A 22,384-nucleotide genomic window follows, 5' to 3' on the forward strand; every position below is an offset into this window, starting at 1 on the left:
CCGCTTCATTGATCCCAATCAGTCATTTTATGTGGAAATTGGGGAATGGGCGAATGGCATATTCAAGGATGAAAGGTATTCCAAGGCAGATGTTGTCATCTAAATGGACCAAAATAATTCATTGCAGATGAAAATTTCCAAAGGCAAAAGAACAGTGAATATCACCCCCTGCTAGCCATTTCAAACTAAGTTTTGAAGGGCATTCTCTGGGGAATCAGGGTGCATCTTTGAGTGAGTTCTCAGGCTCGGTTGGGGTTAAGGACTCCAGTTTTTCTGAAGCGCAGCATTAGAGGTTAAAGTGGCAATGGAGTTCAATTTTCCCGGATAATCTTCAAAGAGGATTCAAGCAACACTACAAAATGGGCCAAAACTGGAACTGTCCGTGGGAGGTTGCTAATTTGATTGAGACACTGGATGTGTGGAAACATTGTGGTGTGTTTTTCACAAGTACATCGTGAGGCCAATTCAGAAGCAGACAGTCTTGCTAAAGAGGGGATTGTTAGGGCTCTCTTCTTGTTGTGGATAAGAGATAGGCTGCAGAAAGTAAGAAATATCAAGAGTAGGTGAGCATTGTGTTTGCCGAACCACTAAAACTCTTTTGGAAGAACATTATGTATTAATGGTGATTCTCAAGCACCGTTAGAGAAGAATACCAGAAGTGGCAAATAGATTATAGAAACAATCAAATGATAGCAACGTGCATTGAGGATTGTGGAGAAAAGTAAGCAGGGTGATAAATTAATTTCTTTAATGCATCTTTTGTCCTTGAGGAGTTCCAACAGGTAATAAGTAATAACATGTATTAATGAAATCAATAAACCACATGTTCTATATTTCACATCATAAACAAAAGATGCAATCATCTAAACAACGATAGATTGTGATTACTACATAGTTTATAGAGCATCAGCATACCAAAGAAAGATCATGCTGCAATTCATCCTTCATTTTCCTCACTTCTGATGTCTTTTCCATCATAAAAGTAATTTGGTTTTTCTTATCGAGGAGTTGTCCCTTCAATTCTTCCACTTTGACCTGTGAAGCAAATCTAACAAAGATTTACTCAATTAACTATTCAACTAATCTATTGAGGTGGTTAAGAACATAACGATAAGAGAGAATGAATTGTAATGGCAGAGAATACACAATGCGCATAATTACAAACATGCAACTGTACTAAAGAGAAAAGAATCTAAGATTAGGATAGAGCAAGAGGGGGAAAGTATGGATAAATCATTGGAGATAGTTGTTTGTTTTTTTTGGAAAGATGGAGAAATTTCATTAAAAAGAAAAGAGAAAAGGAAACAATTACAGACACGGACGCCGAGAAGGCGACTCTATGCTAACCAAGGAAATTCAGATTACAATCCTTAAGAATGAGGGAAGAAGAAGCCCATTCAATAAACAGGTTTATGGCTCTTTGGGATACACTTCCCACCGACTTGCTTAGATTGTTGAAGCACCTCGCATTTCTTTCTTCCCAGATCGTCCACCAAATAGCTAATAAAGCCATTAAATTTCACAAAGTGCGAATTTAACATTCAAGCCAATTTGGATTCTACTAGAGCCATGTATCAAATAAAAATCGACCATAATAGAAAGAAAATCCTAAACTAATTACTCCAATTAAATGAATGTGAAATGCTTTAGTAGCATATGCATCCAGTGCTAATTATTGTGCATGATAACAGCACAATCAAGTTTCAGAATCTGGATTTTGCAATTTTGACACTTAGATATTTATCTGTTGAATGCATGTACATGACAAATTAGATCCAATTGTACAACTGTAAGAGCAAAGGTGACAATTCTTCTTGAAGATAATGAGAAGCATAAGCCAACAAGAATTAGATAGAAGATGTGCAATACATACGCGCGCACGCTCTGCCTTTGAGCATTCCCTAGATACAATTTCCTCGCATGAAATTAATCATTTCCATGGCAATAATTTAATTTTCACAACTAGGGAAAAAAGTACATAACCTGAACTTAATCAATCAGGCATATACAGAAACCCAGGTGCATATCAAAGCACATATATACCTGTCTCAAAGAGTCCTACGACAGTCGTCTTAGGAGCATATTGCACCACTGATTTTCTTGCTTTTTTCAGCTAAAAAGACATTTGAACTAATAATTTATTGGGAAACTTGAAACATGCCACCAGATTTAAATATTAAACTCTGAAATGCCAGCATGAAATACTGTGAACTAACATGAGTGAACTAGCATCCAAGGAGTTGCAAATATGTACATGCATGTCGTCTTGGTGTTGATGACACATAAAATATATCAACCATAGGGAGTGGAATGGTATCCAAAACAAGAAACTTCAGCCAGAATCAAGTTCATGTACATATCCAGAAGCGTGGAAGCAAGAAGCTTGAAAGAACCTTGCAAGTGGAACTATGATTGAGTAATCAAACTATTTTACTTACCAGTTGACGATCAATTCTGGCTTGGCAAGTAGGAATACGACCTTTCAAATCTTCAAGCTGTTCACCTTGTTTCTGGATTTGCTTGTCCACATCGAATACCCACGACCATGCCAATTTTTTCTTCAACTGTTGCAGTTGTAGAGATATTTCTTCAACATGTTCCATGTTCTTAATCTTAACTTGCAAGTCATTAAGTTCCTTTAATATGGGTCTTATTGAAGATTCCAGTTCATCGACCATTGCATTTGCAGCATCCAGCTGGCCCCTAATGTTTTCTAAAAGCTCATTTACTTGTTGAAGAAGTGTAGCCTTGAAAAAGAACTGCCAACAAAAATAATTGAAAAAAAAAAAAAAGATACAGTTAGTGTGGACTAATCTTTGTTCAAATGAGAACTAAGATCTGAGATTTTCTGTTCTTTGGTACATGTCTTAATGTAGATATTATGTGCAGTGCATTAGCAAGCACAAAAGAAACTTGAAAAGGTTAAAAAGACGCGATGGAGGACCAAAGAGAAGAAATTGAAAGGGGCTAAGGTGTCAACTTGTGGAACGTTAATTCTATTGCACATTTCCGGGCCACTTTTCCGGTGCCAAAAAGCATCTGAGCAACACAAAATCTATCATGTTTGAAAGCCTATTGAATTTGGCTTTGGGTCAAACACAGAATCATGGTTGTGACAAGATTCAAAAGTACTTTAGTCATTATAAATATTTTATTAAAATATATCACTAAGATTAGAATTAATGAATGGTTAGGATTATGTTAGAGTTTCTTTTGCATTGGAAAAGTATATATACATGTAAAAGATTCTTTTATGAAAATCCAAACAACAAGTTTAAGGTTTTATGAAGAGAGATTCTCTAAACTTTGGAAGCAGTTTCTCCAAAACTGTAGGGTGTGTGCATTGCTTATAGAAGGTATGATGCTTTGTATCTGGTTGGTGTGATGTTAACCCTAACCCAAGGTTATGAATTGAAAATCTTTGACTTTAGCCATAGTTCTTTCCTTTATTTGTTGTGATCATACTTCGTGGATTATGATTGTGGTTTGACATAATGGCCATCATCCTACGTCAACTGGTTATCAGATGAAGCATCCTTGGGGAACCTGTTGATTAGTAGGTCGATACAATTACACTGAAAATGTGATTTTATCGAAGATGTCTGCTTTGTTATTGATATTGTTAAAGATGTTTACTCATAGTTGGGACCGTACATGACAAGTTCAAAGGAAGGCCAAGACATGAGATAATGATGAAGATGTTGCAAGAATTATAACTCCAAAACAATCACCACCAATCCCTCATCACTGGCATGGCTGTGTGACTGTGTCCAAAGACTCTTGATTTAGAAAAGAGATCATGACGGGTCTTGAGCCATGGAAATAAATCAAGACCTATACGCTGCTATGGATGAATCCAAGAATCTTCAAAAGAAAGAACAGTTTGAAAATCCATTAGATAAAGTGTCTGAAGAAGACATTTAAGAAAAAAGAAAACTGATACAAGCGTTGACAAGGTCGAAGTCGATCAATGGATAAATGGGTGCATTGGTGGATGGTCAATAAAAGGATCGATCGATGGACGCATTACTAAATGTACTGATGAATGGATTGATGGATAAACCAAAGGATGACTAATGGATGAACTGATAAATAAATCAACAATCAGATGAGCAGGTTTTGATACAGTGCACATCAAAGCTGATATAGATATGTCGGTTACCCTTCGTTAATCTGGAAGGATAGTTAGTAGGTCAAGAGCAAGATGGAAGACATAATGAGAGTTTTGGTTTGTGAGATGATGGAGAAAATGACAACAAACAATGTTTTGGGATTCAGAAATGAATGTGTCCATATAGCAAGAAGGCCTTCGTCATCAACTTCAAACAAAGCTGAAAGGTGGCAACAATCCAGTCGAACAAGAAGCTTTTCATCACCACCTGCAAATGAAGCTGAAGGTGGGCCCTGGTATTGAAAAGTATAAATATCCAAACTTCAGGGTGAGTTCTCCAACTGGGCAAGATTTCATGCAGGACAAAAGAGAAGAAATCGGAAAGTGCAATGGTGCCACCTTGCAATACCCATCTTCTCATAAATTATTTTTCGGGCAACCTTTTCGGAGCTAAAGGATGCACCATGACAAACAGAGTCTCATTTGAAAACCTATGGAGCTAACCTTCAACCAAGCCCAAGATCATGCAATTCCAATGTGAATGGAGTGAGTTATTACCCATTTAATAAAAGGATACATGGTCATGATGGGATTTCGGGGCCTTTTGTCATTATTAATGTTTTTATATTACTTATCATCCAGTTGGTGTGATGCTATCCTACGCAAGGTATGAATAGAAAATCTACAATTTAAGTAGGTAATTGTTTCACTTATACATTGTGTTCATATTGTTCTTTGTGGATTACAAGTACAGGCTGAGATTGTCAGCTGATTGTGACCCAACAATCATTGTTCTGCATCAGAATTTCAGGCTCAAAACACATAAAAAGACAATCCTGATCCATATTATTTGGTAACCATGGAATTCACCTTGAATTTCTCCTTGTCGTTACCCGAATGCAGAAATTCCCTGCTCTTGTCTTGACTCATGATGACACATGGATTTTCAACATCAATCTGCAAAATTAAAAAAGAAAAATGACCTAAAACATACCAAAAAAAAAATGAGAAATTCCCTGCTTTTTTTCGCACAGAAACATGGTTACTTCATTGAAACCATATGTTTGTTAAGAAATCTGTGGTAGGGTTTTTATTGATGGTTCTCCTTGTATCCTACAATCTGTAGGATATCAGTTAAGTTGACATAGAGTTTTATGGGTACATTTGGATGACGTGTTTAAATGATTTACAGACTTCTTCAATTTCATCCGAAATTTCAGCCTGACTCTCAGGCAGCCTGAAATACAGAAGAATCACATCTTTTCATGCCCATGTTCATCACACCCTGATCCATAGCTCATGTGGTAGGCTGGTAGCCTGAGTGAAAGATACCTCGTTTCAACACTGAGGTCTTGGTATTGATTCCCTAGTGGGGGTGGCTAACAGTGATGTGTGAGCTGACAGTGTGGTGTACTAAACAAGATAACCAAAAAAAAAAAAATCCCATGTTCATCTACTGTGTGGCACCTTCGTGGTAAGCCCAACACATCCAACATACATTATGCATGGAAATACATGTAAATCACTCCCGCCACCCAAACGGACACTAGTTGTTTCTAATTGAAATGCTTGTGGTCTTTTTTGAAATTTCTGCATACATGTCTTAAATTAAGTCAAAATGCTTCCAGCATATCATATGGACACCAACCATGTGTTGCTCAAGTTTTCAACAAATAATTTCATGTAAATACGATTAAGAACTTATATACAAGCGGTGTTTTAAATATCGATGATATCGGCCGATATATCCCACGATATATCTTGTATCCCATCCGTGCGATACGAAACACACAGGTAGTGCCGATATATCCCACCTATTCGATCCGATGAGCAATTTTCGATTTTTGATCTATTTTTTTGCTGTAAATCACATTAAATTGGTGTCAAATGGTTACAAATATATGATTCTTCATGTTTTCCATGAAAAATCGTGGATTTGGAGCTTTGATTTAGAGATTTGGGGGAGATGGGCCAAGTTGCGGAAAATTGGAAATTTTGAAATTTCTCAATTTCTTGCAAATCAATTGCAATCTTTGTATCGAAACACAAAATCAATCGTGTATGTAACCTAATCTAGTGATTCTTCTTTTGCTTTTGAATGTATTGCTTGTGTTTCCATACATGTCTTCTTATGTTTATAAATTATATGAATAGACTTTGAATATACATGCATTAGTTCAGTTGGACAATGCATGTATTAGAACCCCAAACAAAGAAAACCCCTATTATGTGAATTTTTTTTGTAATGTAATGATTTCTAATTGTGTATTGATGTCTTTTTCAACAATCCTTGAAGTTTCATTGAAAAATTTGACCAATTTCCCAATGTTCCCATGTTTCCCAACAACAACGATACATTACGTGATACAACCGATATAACCCATACGATAACCGATGTATATCCGTATCCCAAGGGTGAGATACATTATGCGATAACGATATTTAAAACATTGTATACAAGTACTTGAGAAAACTCAAAATAAGAAGCAAACAGTTTGAAGAGGTTAATGGGTAAAAAACTCACATTAAAATGTTCTACAAGTTCACGAAGCTCGTCCTTCCTATGAGAAACCTTCTTTCCTGTGAAATAACAGGGCACCCAAAAAAAAAAAAACCATCTTAAAACGGGAACAATCGAATCAAAGGGAATCCACAGCAAAGGAAATCATTTATCAAAGCAGCCAATATAAATTAGAATTCAAACTCCCTCCTAGAAGGCAAGGTCTACAAATCAATAAGTTGCACTTCTTGTTCTCTTTTCTTTTTTACCTCCTCAAAGGCAGCTATAATCAATAAGTTGCAGCTACCACTCACACTTCAAACTTGCACACTCAGCCCCACTCCCTCGTCATATGCATTTATAGTTGTTGATATTTTGAGACAAACACTTCCCTGCTCCACCTCTGATTCCCCTTCATGTCTCGTGCACAAGTTTTTTTCAAGGGAGCAACAGGTATAGCTTGCATGATTGTCATGCAGGTCATATTTTCTCCACAACATGGATTGCACAATGTTGGTTATTTTTTATCAATTAGTAAACAAACTAAAGTAAAAATCTATAGTCTCCTTAATCACATAGAACATCAAATAAATCTCAAAACCAAATACACAAGAAAACATAAACAAGACATGTACTCATTTAAATAACCAAACACTAAACTATTCGAGAACTCCCATGCATATAGAAATCAAAAATGGCAGTAGAACTGAGAGAATAACATGCATCAATGATTTTATAAATGAAATATATATATATATGATGATGATGATGATGATGATGAAAAGTTGTAAGCCATCAAAAGACCCAAAGTAAATTCAGAAAGAGAATAAATTCCTCAACATCGTGTTCTTTCAGTATTCTTTTAGTGCTATCAACAGCCTGGGTCCTAGAGTACCCGTACCCAGTCAAATCTGATCCAGGTCCTTTTCTGATCAGGGTCCCATTTTTCAAGCCCCACAGCCGATCAGATTCAGACACCTGTTGTGTGCCCATCAGGTCTTTGGACTCAGTTTTCAAGTTGGGTCCAGGTTAAATAAGAGCATTCACCTGATCAGGCACACCTGATGGATGGATTAAATCATGTACACATGTCCCACTTAGACATACATGGTGTGTAAACGGGCTCTCGTACATGTGTTGGGCTTAGTAAACCCGGTTACGTTGCTCAAATTAATCAATACATATTTAGGCACTGTTTGGTTGCCACTTTTAACTAAACTGAGATGAATCTTGTTTTAGTTAACAGTAATTACATATGAGAGATCCAGATCTCTAATACATAATTACTGTAAATAAACAAGATGAAATCATTATTTGTTAAAGATCAAAATCTCTAACAGGAATTATGTAATTACATAACAGTAATTATGTATCAGTTAACAGTAATTACGTATCAGAGATAAAGATCTCCAATACATAATTACTGTTAACAAAAATGAATGAAGTCATCTGTAGCAGTCTACCAAACAGGGCCTTAGTATATATAACATTACTGTTAAAGCTAACTGGACCCAACCGGACCTGGTTTTAAATGGGTCCAAGATGGTGGAATCGACCCAAACCTAACTAGACCCATTAACAGCCCTACTATTTTGTATCTTTCTTTGCTTCTTCAATAAAATGTTTAGTCACCTTTCCATAAAAAACTTTCAGATAGAAGAAAACAACTAGATCAATAAGATGTCCTGCAGAATTAACTAGCACAAGAGACAAAGTGTGGCATGTGACAACCTTGGTTATCCTTTAAAATGGTTGAGCTAGATGACTCTAAAATCCTCCGCTCTATTCTTATAAGATCACCATAAACTTCTGGCTTGAAAGCATCTTCCCCTTGATTCTTCATCTCCACCGACACAAGAGCATAACTGTAGGGAAAAAAGATTGCATCTAATCTCAAGAAAAGCTTCAAATGCCATCATATAAGATTGAGAAGTGTCAAGATTTAAAACAGGCAATTTGAGTAAAATAAAGTCAAACACATAACAAAATCATAATAAATCAAAAGGTTTTTTTTCCACCAATGGAAATAATTATGCCATTAAAAGATCAATCTTGTTTGTTGAATCAAAAGAAAATGGGATGTGAAGAGCATTTGTCAGTCAATTAATCTTCAACAGCTGTGAATGGAACCTTTTGATTAGGAGTTTAGAAAGTTTTTCATTTTTATTCTTTTGAACAGCAATAAATACTCCATTGGGAAAGGCCCGAAGAATAGACAAAGCCTATTACAAAGAAGAGCCAACAAGCACAAGGGGGCTACCCCTAGAGGAACAGAGAGAAAACCCGAGACCTCCACCGAAGATCAAACAAGACGTTTCATATAAGCAATAAAAGTAGAAAACACAGCAGTAATACTAATGAAAGACCAACCGTTTTTCTCCTTCCAAATAGCCCGAAGGATCACCATAAACTACATCCTCCAAACAACTCTTATCTTTCCAATGGAAAGGTCCACATTTTCATGCATCAAACAGATTTTGGACAGAGGAGGGCGTTGACCATGCCATCTTGAACTGATCAAGACAGAATCCCCAAACTGCTGATGCAAAAGAGCAGCGGATGAGGAGATAATCGACACATTCCACATCCCTCAAACACATGCAGCAACCATTTACATGAATCATGTTTCTACAACGAAGGCGGTTGATGGTGAGGATGCGCCTTCGATCCATGAGCCATGCAAAAGCAAGAACTCGAGGTGGGGCCTTCGACTTCCAAATCCAGCCCGTACAGGCCTGCATTTCATCAAGGCTATACAACTTCCAAGCAAGCAATTTAACCATGAATTTTCCAGAGGTAACAAGGTATCCCATAACCATTGAAGACTGTCTTCCCTATTTTGCCCAAATCACTACACTCAAGAGGGCATCCAAAAGAAGTAGGGGTCCGAACAATCTGGTTCCCAACTCATAGTAATCCAGAACTATAGCTTCCTTAAGAGTTATGAACATCCAAGTTGTAGAGCCTTTCAAAAGAGAAGTAAAGAGTTGCATCCCATCAACACCAACCCTCCCAAAATCTAACAGTTACCAATGTTGAATGCCACCCATTGAATTACAACCAATTTTGGAGACAGCACTTTCCAACCACACAAGAACCTGTATCTAGCTGATGGACTACATCTGTCATCTCCTGAATGTCATATTCAGCCACCAAAACTCCATATCATACAGCCGGATCTTCAATGCTGAAACGCCAAATCTATTTCCTCAACAGAGGATCATGAATCAATTTCAAGGGACATAATCCGCAATCCCTTGAGCAGTGGGTTTGCAAACCCCATTCCAATCCAATACATACACCTTTTGCTTCACATCCGCTCCCTGCCACAATAATCATGCTGAAGCCTTTCAATCCTAGCCATATCACTCACAAGACATCAAAAGAGAGACATGAAATATGTTAGCATTGCGGGCCAAGCTGCTTTTATAAAAGTGATCCTCCCACCCAGTGAAAAATATTTCCCCTTCCAAGCTACCAATCTTCTTTCCATCCTTGCAAAAAACAGATCACAAAGCCGTTCCACAAGAGAACCAATACACAGTGCTAAACCGAGGTAGGAACTCAGAAGCAACCCCGACTTGCACCCCAATATTGTCATTAGCTCCCTCACTGTTGCCTCATCGATCCTAATCCCAATCATTTCAATTTGGACAAATCAAATGTTTGCCCCGAAATCAACTCAGAGCATCTTAGAATGCACCTCTCGTTTAACACATGCTTCCGTTTGGCCTCACAAAAAATAAGTGTATCATCCACAAATGGCAAATGCAAAATATTAATGTCACTTCAACAAATGTTGAAACCTTTCATTAACCTTTCCTCTCTAGCTTTGTCAATGACTTTGTTTAGGGCTTCTACAAGAATAATGGATCCCCTGCCCTTATTGAGGTAGTGAAGTACCCCTTCGGCAATCCATTAGGCAAAACTAAATATTTAGCAAATGACTCACACTTCTGAATCTAACTACTACACCTGATTCAAATCCTATCACGTGGAGGAGAATCTAAGAAACCCAATCCATATTTTTTTTTGAGAGATGAAACCCAATCCAAATTATAGTAGGCTTTTTTCCAAATCAACTTGCAAATTACACTTGGCATGTGTTCTCTAAATATGAGATTGATGAATTCATGAGTGATGAGTGCACCGTCTAAAATCTACCTTCCCTTCACAAAGGCACCTTGGGAGAAGGATATTATAGAATCCAAGACACTTATGAGTTTAACAGCCAAAAACGTCACAAGAATTTTACACAGCCCACTAATGAGGCTAATGGGACAAAAATGGCCAATCTTTGGCCGCCTCCTTTTCTGGAATTTGAGCAATTAGTGATACTCCATATCCTTGGCCAATCTGCCAGGGGCATAAAACTCCTTGATGACATACATTATGCCCCCTTTAATTTCTCCCCAAAATGATTAGGAAGCCACCCAGCCTCATCACTTTATCTAAACCTAAGTACTCCATCGCTGCCCACACCTCTTCTTCAATAGGCTATTCGAGCAAGCTCGCGTCTTCTAGGTTGATCCACCTAAACTCTTAAGTAATCCAAATTTGATATTTGACATTCTTCTTTTTCAGAACAAAATGTGGTCGAACTCCACAACCGTTGTACATACAAATTGTGGATATTGTTCACCAATACCCTTCTATGTTTAAGAATTGATGTGGTTCACCAATCACCAAATGGGGAAAAAACCTTATGTTTGTCCCCTTTAACTCAAAGAGCTCTTGACTTTTGTCTGCACAAGATTTCTTCTTCCGAGTCCTCCTTTTAATACTCTTGCAACCGTTGCTATCTCCTAACTTTGGCTTGCTAATGACCATTTTGTTCTATTTTCCTATTGATATTATGAGTATTTAACAGGATCGCTTACACTGCTTCCTCCACTCTACCGAGCTTGATTTTGTTCCACTCGGCCTCCTAAAGTAGTCCTATAAATCTTTTGAAGAAGTCTCCACTGGCTCAAGAGAACTCATACGATTTCAGAATCCTGCTTATGTCCCGCTTCCTACCAATCTATACTCATTTACATTTGAAAGCAAATTTGTTGCAGCTTCGTTTCACGGTTCGTGAAAGCAACTGTAGATTAAATGCCATCTTAGTGGGAAACCACATTGATCCTAGGTTTCATTCAAACCTTTGGGTTTCCTTTATCATACATGCAACTTCAATAATGAAATCAAGTCAATGAGCTCATCAAGACTCTTTGCTTCAACATTGAGGTATTGGGTGCCAGCATAGATTATTAGAGGGAGAGAGGGAGAGAGAGAGAGAGAGAGAGAGAGAGAGGATGTTTGATAATGTTCTCTAAACAAGGTGGGCCTTCGTTACATATTCCAATTCTAGGGACCAGTCCCACCAAACCATCTCCTTATAATCTAATTTGGAAGTCTAGCATATAGAGGATGTTTGATAATGTTCTCTAATGGACATTGAAAAGGCCATAGTCCACACACTCCATCTTACACATGCCCGTGAATGTAGTGATGGAAACCGTCCCTCTGGTCAGCCCTCCCTCAGATGGTCCACAACCCAAAAGTGGAACTAGATTCACAAGCTTGTCTCATTGGATGACCTTCAAATGAAGGCTTAAGTACATAGAAAAGAGGGCAACATTGACAATTCACAAGCAAAAGCTCCAATAATCTAGCATTGACCATTTAACTTCAGAAAACTATAAAGATCCAACTATTGTGTAATGCCTAGCTAGAATACTCGCCTCTTTGTAATGGTGTTCCATGACAAACCTTTTTTTTTTCTTTTTTTTCTTTTTTCTTTTTTTTGGTTCTAGATGCCTCTACCAACTCCTTGACCATAGGTTGACTAGGCTGGACCCTGCATTCTACAGTACAAGCCCAATATATTTAGATACAAGAAACGCAGTCATTTCCTGTATAGTGCGGTAAAAAGGTTCACAAAATAACCCTCTGCTATCTCAGTGCCAGGATCAATGTTGACCGTTTAATGTCAAAAGCAACTGTAATAGCTAGCAAACTGCAGATATAGAGTGAGAAGAAATTCAAATCTATAAAATGAAAATAAAAAATAAAAGATGAACAATATTGGATACAGATATTTCTTCAATGTACATTAAACACCAAGGGTGTATTTGGATGCACTGTTGAATTGAATTGTGGTTATTGCTCTAATGAGTAGGAATAACCAAGTCGCAATTTCCTTCCCAGGCATTCTATCTAGTGTATGGGATCCAAATTGCGATTACGTTACTGTTAAGTTGGACTTAAAAGGGAGATAACTGCAATACGGCCACTTCCTAATTATAAATGCCAGGATCCCATTTCCTCTCAATTGAGAACTGAACAATTGCAATTCACTTCACTTGTGTATCCAAACACAGCCTGGATTTCCAGGAAGAACTCTCCACGAGGAAGAGCAATCCAAGAAAACAGTTCCCGTAACAACCCACACCTTACGGAAGCAAATAGGAAGATTCCAAGGCACATCTTATTGCATGATAATAATTTTAAAAAAAACAAAAAAAATCAATCCAAGTTCTAACAGATGCATATCCAATAATTCCAGGCATTAAATCTTACTTGCAGCCAGTCTTTATAAAATCCTTCAGTGAAGATGCCCTTTGAGTTCCTTTGGCCCGGGATCCAAACGCAACACATAATGCCGTCAGTATCGCGCTTTTACCACCTGAAAATATCAAAAAACGAGTAAAAAAATTGGAATTACTCAAATCAAGTTCCGTATAAATCCAATCGGACACGTTTCACTTACTCCCGTTCTGGCCGGTGATGAAGTTCACCCACTCGCCAAACTCGATCTCGAGACTGCTGTGGCACATGAAATTCTCCAGACGGATCTTGGAAATGATTCCAGCTCCCGTGTGATGAGGGCTTCCGCTCGATTCTCCAGTAAAAACCCTAGAATCGTCCATGGCGTTTTTTTCCCCTTTCTTTCTAGGGTTTCTTGGATGCCCTGGACATAAAGAGAAGTGGACGTAAGAAGATTGAAAAATAAGAAGAAGAGGAGTGTTCGAGTGTTTCCGACCTCCGCCGAGGAGAGAACAGAGAAAGCTCGCTGATGGCGGCAAACGAGTTGAAGTGGGAAGAGAACCCCAAGACAAAGGTGAAGGAAATATATGGTCCTTGTCCGTCGATAGTGTCCTGATGCACCACTATATTCAAATGGGCCACGTTCTTCGTTCATCCAGAACGTTGATCTTACGGTCCGTGCTTCGGGTGTGGAATTTCCAAAAGATCTATCCGACTAAGCGTTATTGAACCTTTGATCAGTGGCACACGGATAAACGGCTAAGAAAATAAAATGTCCATAACATAAGAAACTGTCCATTTTTTTTCCGCATCCCATCTTCACTGGTTCCCGAATATCAACGGTCTGGATCAGTAATCTGCTTGCCCCATTCGCGTAAAAATAACCCATTCGAACACAGTTCCGTACATGCACGAGGACCGCGATTACTCGCAGTCAGTGTTTCGCGCGCCTGAAATGGTTATTTGCTAATTTTCCCGCCCACGAAGGCGTTTCGATGAGCGGGTTTTGGTAGTAAGGCTAAAGCCATCCGGAAGCGGTCTGCGTCCTGCCCCAGCGGAAGGGAAGCGGATTGCGTGCTGAATAACTCAGTACGCTTAGCGTGCTGAGTAAACTCTACGAAGTTCACCATAATTTATGTATTTGATCCACTCGGTCCATCTATTTCATCGGATAATTTTAGGGTGCGAACCCAAAAATGAAGCATATCCAACACTCAAATGGACCACACAGCAGGAAATAATGTAAATTGAACATCTACGGTTGAAAACTTCTTGGGGCGCAAATAAGTTTTGGATCAGGCTTATTTTTATGTTTTCCATTAATCCATGTTCGCATGAACTTATGAACAAGTTGGATGACAAATAAACATCACTGTAGGGCTTCACGAGGTTTCAACGGTGTAAATCATTATTCCCACTGTTTATTGTGGTATGATCTGCTTGATCTCCAGATATGCTTTGATTTTGGGCTCAATCCCTTAAATTATTTGGAAAAACGGATGGACGGCGTGAATAGAGTACATACATCCACGGTGGGCCTAACTGAGTTACGATAAGAGCATACTAAGTAACTTATTACGTAATCCGATTCTCCGCTTGAAGTGGACTGGTAGGGGTGTACATGAACCGAGCTAGCTCACACGACTTGACTAGTAAAAGCTTTGTTGGACTCAATTCAAAGTTGAGTTTGAGCCGGGTTGAACTGATTTTTTGAGCTTGAAAATGAGCTCATGTTGAGTTTGAGCCAAGTTCGAACCTTCAATCCATTAACATCACAAAGTTTTATGAGTTCTATAATAATGTATTTGTTATATCCACACTATTTATCCATTTTGTGAGATTATTTTTGAAAAATGAACTAAAAATGAGGTAGATTCAAAGCTCCGAGTAAACTACACAAAATAAAGTATTGGGAATTGAACACCTCACATTGAAAACTCCTTAGGGCTAAAAGAAAGTTTTAGATCAATATGATATTTGTGTTTTCCCTTCATCAGGGTCCATATGACCCTATTAACAGGTTGGATGGTTGGATGGTAGATAAATTTCGTGATGGCCAAGGAATGTTTAAGGGTGTCATTCTCTCAACTGCCTTTTGTGGTGTGGTCCACTTGAGATTTGGATCTACCCGATTTTTTTGTTGGTTTATACCTTAAAAAGATCTCACCAATGGATGGATGGTGTGTACATAACACGTGCATCATGGTGGGCCCCACAAAACTTGGCGACATCATCACATCACGCAATTCCCCTAGGTGTACTGTGATCACCGTGGCAAGGACCAATATATGCAAGAATAAGAACGATTCACCAATTCGTTGAGCTACATTTTAAACCTTGATCCCAAAACTTAAGTAGATAAAAATCTCAGGTGGGCCACACCATTGGAAAATATGGTAATTGACCATTAAAAACTTATCGTGGGTTAAAAATGTTTTGGATCAATATGATATTTGTATTTTCCCTTCATCTAGGTCTGTTTGACCTTATCAACAGGTTGGATGGAAAATAAACATTATGATGGGTCTTAGATGGGCCCTAGGTAGTTTTTAATGGTGGAAATTCAATAACCACTATTTCCTGTATTATGGTCAATCTGAGGTTCGTATCTACTTAATCTTTGTCACCACATCATAAAATGATTTTTTAAAACGGATGGACGGAGTGGATATACAACATATTCATCAAGGTGGGCCCCACGTCAGGGTAACACCCACTAACATAGTGTTACCCGGGAAACACCTAGACCGCTCCCCTTCCCGACTACTTCTCATATTTCCCACACACTTGGTAGGTTGGCACGTGTGTGGTGGCACGTAAAGGTGGTAAACATCATGTTTTGAAAAGAATCTGTGAAAGATAATAGATATATATATATATATATATTGCTGTCTGATTTATGGGGGGTGAGAGGCGATGATATTGGTATTAGTGCAGGGTTGGCTTTCAAGGTTTAATGATGCTGGGGTTGCTACACACCTCTCCACTGATTAACTTCTGCCACGCCCAACCTTGCTCCAGGGGGCATTTTCATCATTGCAAGGGTGTCTAAGGTAATTCTTTCTTCTTCCCCTTCTTTAATCTACCACTCCTGATATTGGCCCAATCATGATTGGGTGGTTCGGATTTTAACCCACAACTTAAAGGTGATTGATTGATTTTGCTTTGTTGTTTCTATAATAAGCTAAGATCTTAATGAATTTTGTGTAAGATTCCTATAGGTGGGCCATATATGATTATTGATTTAGATTTGATTATTAGATTATTTATATTGAGTGATTAAGTGGGCCCCATTATATTTGTAATCATTGTAAATAAGTTTGGGTGGGATGCTTGAACCGTGGTTCCTATACACGATTATTAAGTCGGATATGAAAACTTACAGTGTAAAAATCCTGTAGAAAAGAAGTGATGGATAAGCTTTTAACCCTCTTCCCTACAAATACATGCCTTGCTTTCCTCACAAACATCACAAAGAAAATCATAGTCTCAATATTGGAGGTTCTACTAAGGGTACAAGGTGCAAAAGGTTAAAATTTTTGTTGACAGTATCGATGCATCGAAAATGTCTTCCTAATCAAGTACGTTTTTAAATAATAGTATTGAATCTACACTATTGATGTATAGATAATCCATCAATTCCACAATATGCAATACCGATATAACATTTTAATGTAGTCGGGAGAAAGTAGATTTGAAATGCCAGTACACTATCGCTAAGATCATAGGTACATTGACTTGCCTTAAGGGCTCACTATGTATGAGCTTCTCCCATGGCCCACTGGTTGCACTGGATCTAACCACACATGAACATCTCCTGGGCAATGTCTCTATCCAAACCATTGGAAAGAGCAAGATCATCGGTTGCTTATGCCTCTTCACTGTGGTGGTTGTGATGTCTCTCTCAATGGTCTTGCAGGTAGCCCTATAATTTGAAATTTAAATTATAAGAGATGTTAAGGTAATTCATGGAACACGTGCTGATATGGCACATGTGTGAGACAGCTTAGCAAGTCATCAGGTGTTACGCACCCGCAACACATCGTAGATCAAGAACTGAGCTGGCTCGTTTATCAGTTTGGTAACACACGCAGGTTGAACATAAAGGATTGTTGCGCTTTCTTTTTGTCTAACCATCCATTCTCACCCGGCACCTACTAATCTTTAGGCAAGGTCGTGGTCTTTGTGGTCCCCACCTGATGATTTCCTGATTCTTTCACACATGTACCAAGTTAGCACGCGTGTTTTCAAAATTTTCTCACGGTTACTCAAGATACTAATGTAAGAGTTTTATAAGATGGATTTAATTAATCAATGGTTTGGATCTACCCAAGGGTTGGATATTGTGATCAGGCGAGTAAGCCCAAGTTATAAAACTCTTACTACTGATACTTGCTCAGTGCAATTGCGGCCGAAGATGATAACTGATGATATCTTGTCCATTTTGCTAGGGTTTGTTTGGAGTGTAATATTAGTTGGTATTGAATTGCATTAGATTGAAATTTATATGTCCGAAAATACCATGTGTAATATTAGTTAGTATTGAATTGCATTGATTGAAATTTATATGTCCGAAAATACCATGGTATTTCGAGCATCCACTTTTACCTTTGGGTTTGAATTATTTAATTGAGAAATATAATATTTTAAGTGAAATTAACATTTGGTGAGTGCTGAAATTAAAATGACTGGATCAAATTTCACAGTTGATGTCAATCACCTGTATTCATATGCAACTGGACCGTCACATGTAAAGAGTGTATATAAGCGAACTGTGCGGATAAACATTACGGTAGGCTCTGGGAGTTTTTAATGGTGGCCGTTTAATCACCATTGGTCTCCTGTGGTGTTGTCTACCAGAGACTTGGATCTGCCTCATTTTAGGGCTTATGCCCTAAAAATAATAATCCAAAACGGATGAACAGGTGGGATAAAACACACACATAATTGTGGGGCCCACAGAGCACCGTATAGTAGTGTACGACCATATCCCTTTTATTTAATATGCTATTGCTTTTCCCGTTTTCCGAGCTTTGCTAAGCCCACGCCCGTGCAAAAAAGCTCATGTAGACGCCACAAATGTACTAGTACGGCATGGTAGGTACGAGATCTAATCCGTCCATTAGAACACCATAACTATACTGATGGTTTAACTCAAGAATCAAGTTGATCCACTGGTCAGATGGACCACAGTTTGTAAAACAAATGTACGACTTAGCTGAAGTTTTCTAACCCTTCCACCTGCTTCCAGTAATTGGGGTCACATGCGTGAAAACATGTATAAAATTGGACCAACCTAATGGATGGATTAGATCTCACACGAATGTGCTGGCGTGCACATGCGCTTTATTGCACACGTGCTTAGCAAAGCTGATGTCCGTAGCACGTGCCAACACTTTTAACTTACGTATATCTACTGTGGCCATATGTAGGGAGGCATGGGACGCGCTATGCGCTGCAGTTGTTGCATGGAGTGTAACGAAAGGAGGGCCACTCCTGGTGTTTTTGTTCAGCCCCATTGGAACCGTAATCTCGGCCGTTCTATCTGCCCTAACCCTGGGAGATGGCTTGACCCTGAGGGAAACGGATTGGCTACCCCCCCTGCCACCAGCCAATGGCCGATGGTCGGTGCTCTGTGGGTCCCACCATGATGCATGTCTTTCATCCATGCCGTCCATATATTTTTACAGATCATTTTATGGTATGGTACCAAAAAGGAGATATATCCTAATATCAAGTGGACTACATTACAGGAAATAGTGTTGAATGAACTTCGACTAACTATTAAACACCATAAAGATTTTGGATCAAGCTGAACTTTGTTTTTTCCCTTCATCTGGATCTGTATGACCTAATCAACAGATTCGATGTCAAAAAAACAGTACAGTGGCCCTTAGGAGGATCTTAATGGTGGATATCCAATCACTGTTGTCTTCCTGTGGTGTGGTCCACCTGATTTTTAAATCCCTCTCATTTTTGGGAGCAAGTACTAAAATGAAATGTCAAAATGTATGAACAGAATGGATTAAACAAATACATCATGGTGGGTCCCACATAGCACCGACCATCAGCCACCCGGCTGGTGGCAGGGGAGTAGCCAATCCGTTTCCGACCCTGGGAAGTTACGTCTGACCAAACATGCGCGAAGTACAAAGGTGGCCTACTGCCATTTAATAAACGGTGGTGACTCGTACAACCATGCACATGGTGAAGCTGTACGGTAATCCACTCTGTTGAGAGTGTTGCGCCAATCGATATATTATTTTTAACCATTCATTTGATAGCTGTAGATGAGGAACGGTGTCACCGACATGTTTAAGATGGTGGTGAACTATCACAGCAGTCAACGACCTTTGTTAACGGAAACGGATTGGCTACTCCCCCTGACACCAGCCAATGGCTGGTGGTCGGTGCTCCGTGGGCCTCAGAATAATGTATATGTTTCATCCATGCCGTCCATATATTTTTACAGATCAGTTTATGATATGAGACCAAAAACGAGTTATATCCCAATCTTAAGTGGACCACATTACAAGAAACAGTGTTGTATAAGCATCGACCATTAAAAAACATTTTGGGGCCATAAAAGTTTTGGATCAAGCTGATTTTCGTTTTTTCCCTTCATTTGGGCCTGTATGACCTAATCAACATATTGGATGTCAAATAAACAGTACAGTGGGCCTTGGGAGGATTTTAATGATGGATATCCAATCACTATTGTTTTCACGTGGTGTGGTCCATTTGAGATTTATATACCTTTCATTTTTGGCATCAAACCATAAAATGATACGTAAAAATGGATGAAACACATACATCACGGTGGGGCCCACAGAGCACCGACCACCAGCCAATCCGATTCCTTTGTTAACACACCTTTCTTGGCAGCTATACATGCCGCAGGACTCGTAATTGCTTTATGGGCAAGGATGCTGGGTGGGGCTCACGCATATGTTTTTTTTTCAAGGAAGTCACTCCGTTCATCCGTTTCTCGAACTCCTTTTAGGACGTGATCTAAAAATGAGCTGGATACAACATTCAAATGTGCCACACGAGGAAACAGTAGGCATTCAGTGAGAATCGTTGAAGCATTCTTAGGCCATAAAAGTTTTGTATCAAGCTATCCTTTTGCTGTTTTTACTTCATCCCATTGGTAATGATCATACACAATTTCAGTGTTGTTCATTTTAGTGTTGGATATACCTCATGTTTTACACGCACATGCTAAAATGATCTAAAAAAACGGGTGAACGAGGGCGGAGGGAGTGAACTCCTCATAAACATCTCAATGTCCCCACCTGGCATCCTTGCCCAAGAACTTTCTGCGAAGGATTTAGCAGGAAATTCGCCTCCCAAGTGGCATGTATGTAACTCAGATCAAACCGTTCTGGTCGTGGGCCTCACTTCGGATAGAACACAACCCCAGATTATACTGAAGAGGTGATTCTAAGTGGCCAACTAGCGGACGAAATACTCAATGGTCTGAAAATCTAAAGAAATTATAGGGCCATGATAAATCTATGAAGGGCCCACAGTGTTAAAATCTTGATTTGAGTTACTTGCGTCCCGCATGCACAATTGCCAATTGCATACGTGTGAACCATCACACGAGGCAAAAATAGCATAGGGCTTCCCTTTCAAATCTAGGAAAATATTAACATGTTTTGACTTGGTGGAAACATTAGCAACGGCTCTAAAGCTTTTAAATGACAAATGGACCTGATAGAGTTGTACAGATCCACATGCACACACGTGTGCAAATGCTAAAAACGTACATGAGATCTGAGCTTTACATAAGTTCGAAAATAATGCTAGAATCTTCTACTTAAGAAAACAGAACAGTCTGTACCACCATGAAACAATTGAGGCTCCTTTAACGGTCCACAGGACTGGGTAAATAGTGCATCGGGACCGTACACCTTGTGGACCCCACCGTGGATGGTCATGCTTAAAAAGTCACCTAGAATGAATGCTACTCAATATTCACTCCATGGCTTGCAAGTGGACGCTAAAAAGCATAAAGATTGAAGGTTGCAATTCAAGGCAAGGTGACGTAAATGGACGGCTAGCAGCAGCCCATCAGTGTGGTTTTTGAACCGAGGTCATCTAAGGCAGGGGTCCCGCCAGGTGGAAGGTCCTGATCCACCATCTACAGTTCCATGTGGACGGTGAAAAGCGGCTCTGTCACTGTATGATAGAGATTGCTCTATCATGTCATATTCAATGAGATCTGCCTGACGGAAGCGGACTGGCTGGTGTACCACACATCACCGACCTGGTGGGGGACGCGGATTTCCTGCGAAAGCCTTTCGCAGGAAGTTACTGCACAAGGATTCTGGATGGGGCCCATTGTGATGTTTGTTAGAAATCCAACCCGTCCATCCGTTTTTTGAGATCATTTTAGGACATGAAACCTAAAATGATTAGGATCCCATGAAACCCTTCCGGAGTCATAGAAGTTTTGGATCGTTATGATATTTGATTTTCCCCTTCATTCATGTCGGTGTGACCTTATGAATAGATTTGATGGAAAATAAATGTTATGGTGGGCCTTATGAATGTTTTAACAGTGAGCATCATTATCATAGCGGTTATTTCATCAAAATTCCTATATGGGACCAAATGCTATTTCATCCCTGCAATCCCAGCCCTTTCAGTCCTCCCCAAATGTCATGTGGAATTAGAAGGCAACCAAATGTAATTCCATCCACAATCATTTATTTATTTATTTATTCTTGGCCTCTTTGAACTTAAAATTTCCGTGAATCATGTTTTTTAGCATTTTGCAGCACTATGGGAATGTTGCTCCTATTTGCTGGATTTTATTTATTGTTATGGGCTAAGAAGAGGGAAGGTTATATTGTCATCCACAACGGGGAGTTTTATGATGATGAGAAGCCTCTCTTTAGTTAATCTCTCCTCTTCAATTTTGAGGAGTCTTTAGCTCACGATTTTGTACCATATGTAACTAAGAAAGCTCTTTCAAGTATAGTGATCAATGCGACATGGCTTGAATTTTGAATGGTGGGTGCGTGGAAGCAATCCAAGATGATCTAAATCCCACACAAATCATATTTCATAGAAAATGAAAATCCAATCAATTCGATCATAGTACAGCTAGCTATTCTGGCGCCATAGCCCTATTGTCTAAGGCAGGCTTAATAGTTTTATAACCATCTTGAATCAACAGACGGACGGCATGGATCACACACATACATCACTATGTGACCCACGGATTTTAACTG

General features: G+C 39.0%; 1 protein-coding gene and 1 pseudogene across 1 annotated transcript in view; one reads left to right on the top strand and one right to left on the bottom strand.

The window, feature by feature from the left end:
• Nucleotides 1–13,755, bottom strand: part of LOC131248275 (structural maintenance of chromosomes protein 6B) — a 50,704-nt gene extending 36,949 nt beyond the window's left edge. The window contains exons 1-8 of the mRNA XM_058248481.1: nt 13,639–13,755; nt 13,366–13,566; nt 13,176–13,281; nt 8,343–8,476; nt 6,636–6,691; nt 4,982–5,068; nt 2,439–2,759; nt 916–1,035 (exon numbers count right to left, since the gene is read on the bottom strand). Coding sequence (XP_058104464.1) covers nt 916–1,035; nt 2,439–2,759; nt 4,982–5,068; nt 6,636–6,691; nt 8,343–8,476; nt 13,176–13,281; nt 13,366–13,525 — 984 coding nt within the window. The 5' untranslated portion in view covers nt 13,526–13,566; nt 13,639–13,755. The remainder of the gene's footprint in view (nt 1–915; nt 1,036–2,438; nt 2,760–4,981; nt 5,069–6,635; nt 6,692–8,342; nt 8,477–13,175; nt 13,282–13,365; nt 13,567–13,638) is intronic.
• A 2,346-nt stretch (nt 13,756–16,101) lies between these two features.
• Nucleotides 16,102–22,052, top strand: LOC131249488 (WAT1-related protein At5g47470-like; annotated as a pseudogene).
• Nucleotides 22,053–22,384: the final 332 nt, after the last annotated feature.

Source organism: Magnolia sinica, chromosome 6 (genome assembly GCF_029962835.1).
Source record: "Magnolia sinica isolate HGM2019 chromosome 6, MsV1, whole genome shotgun sequence".
NCBI lineage: Eukaryota > Viridiplantae > Streptophyta > Magnoliopsida > Magnoliales > Magnoliaceae > Magnolia > Magnolia sinica.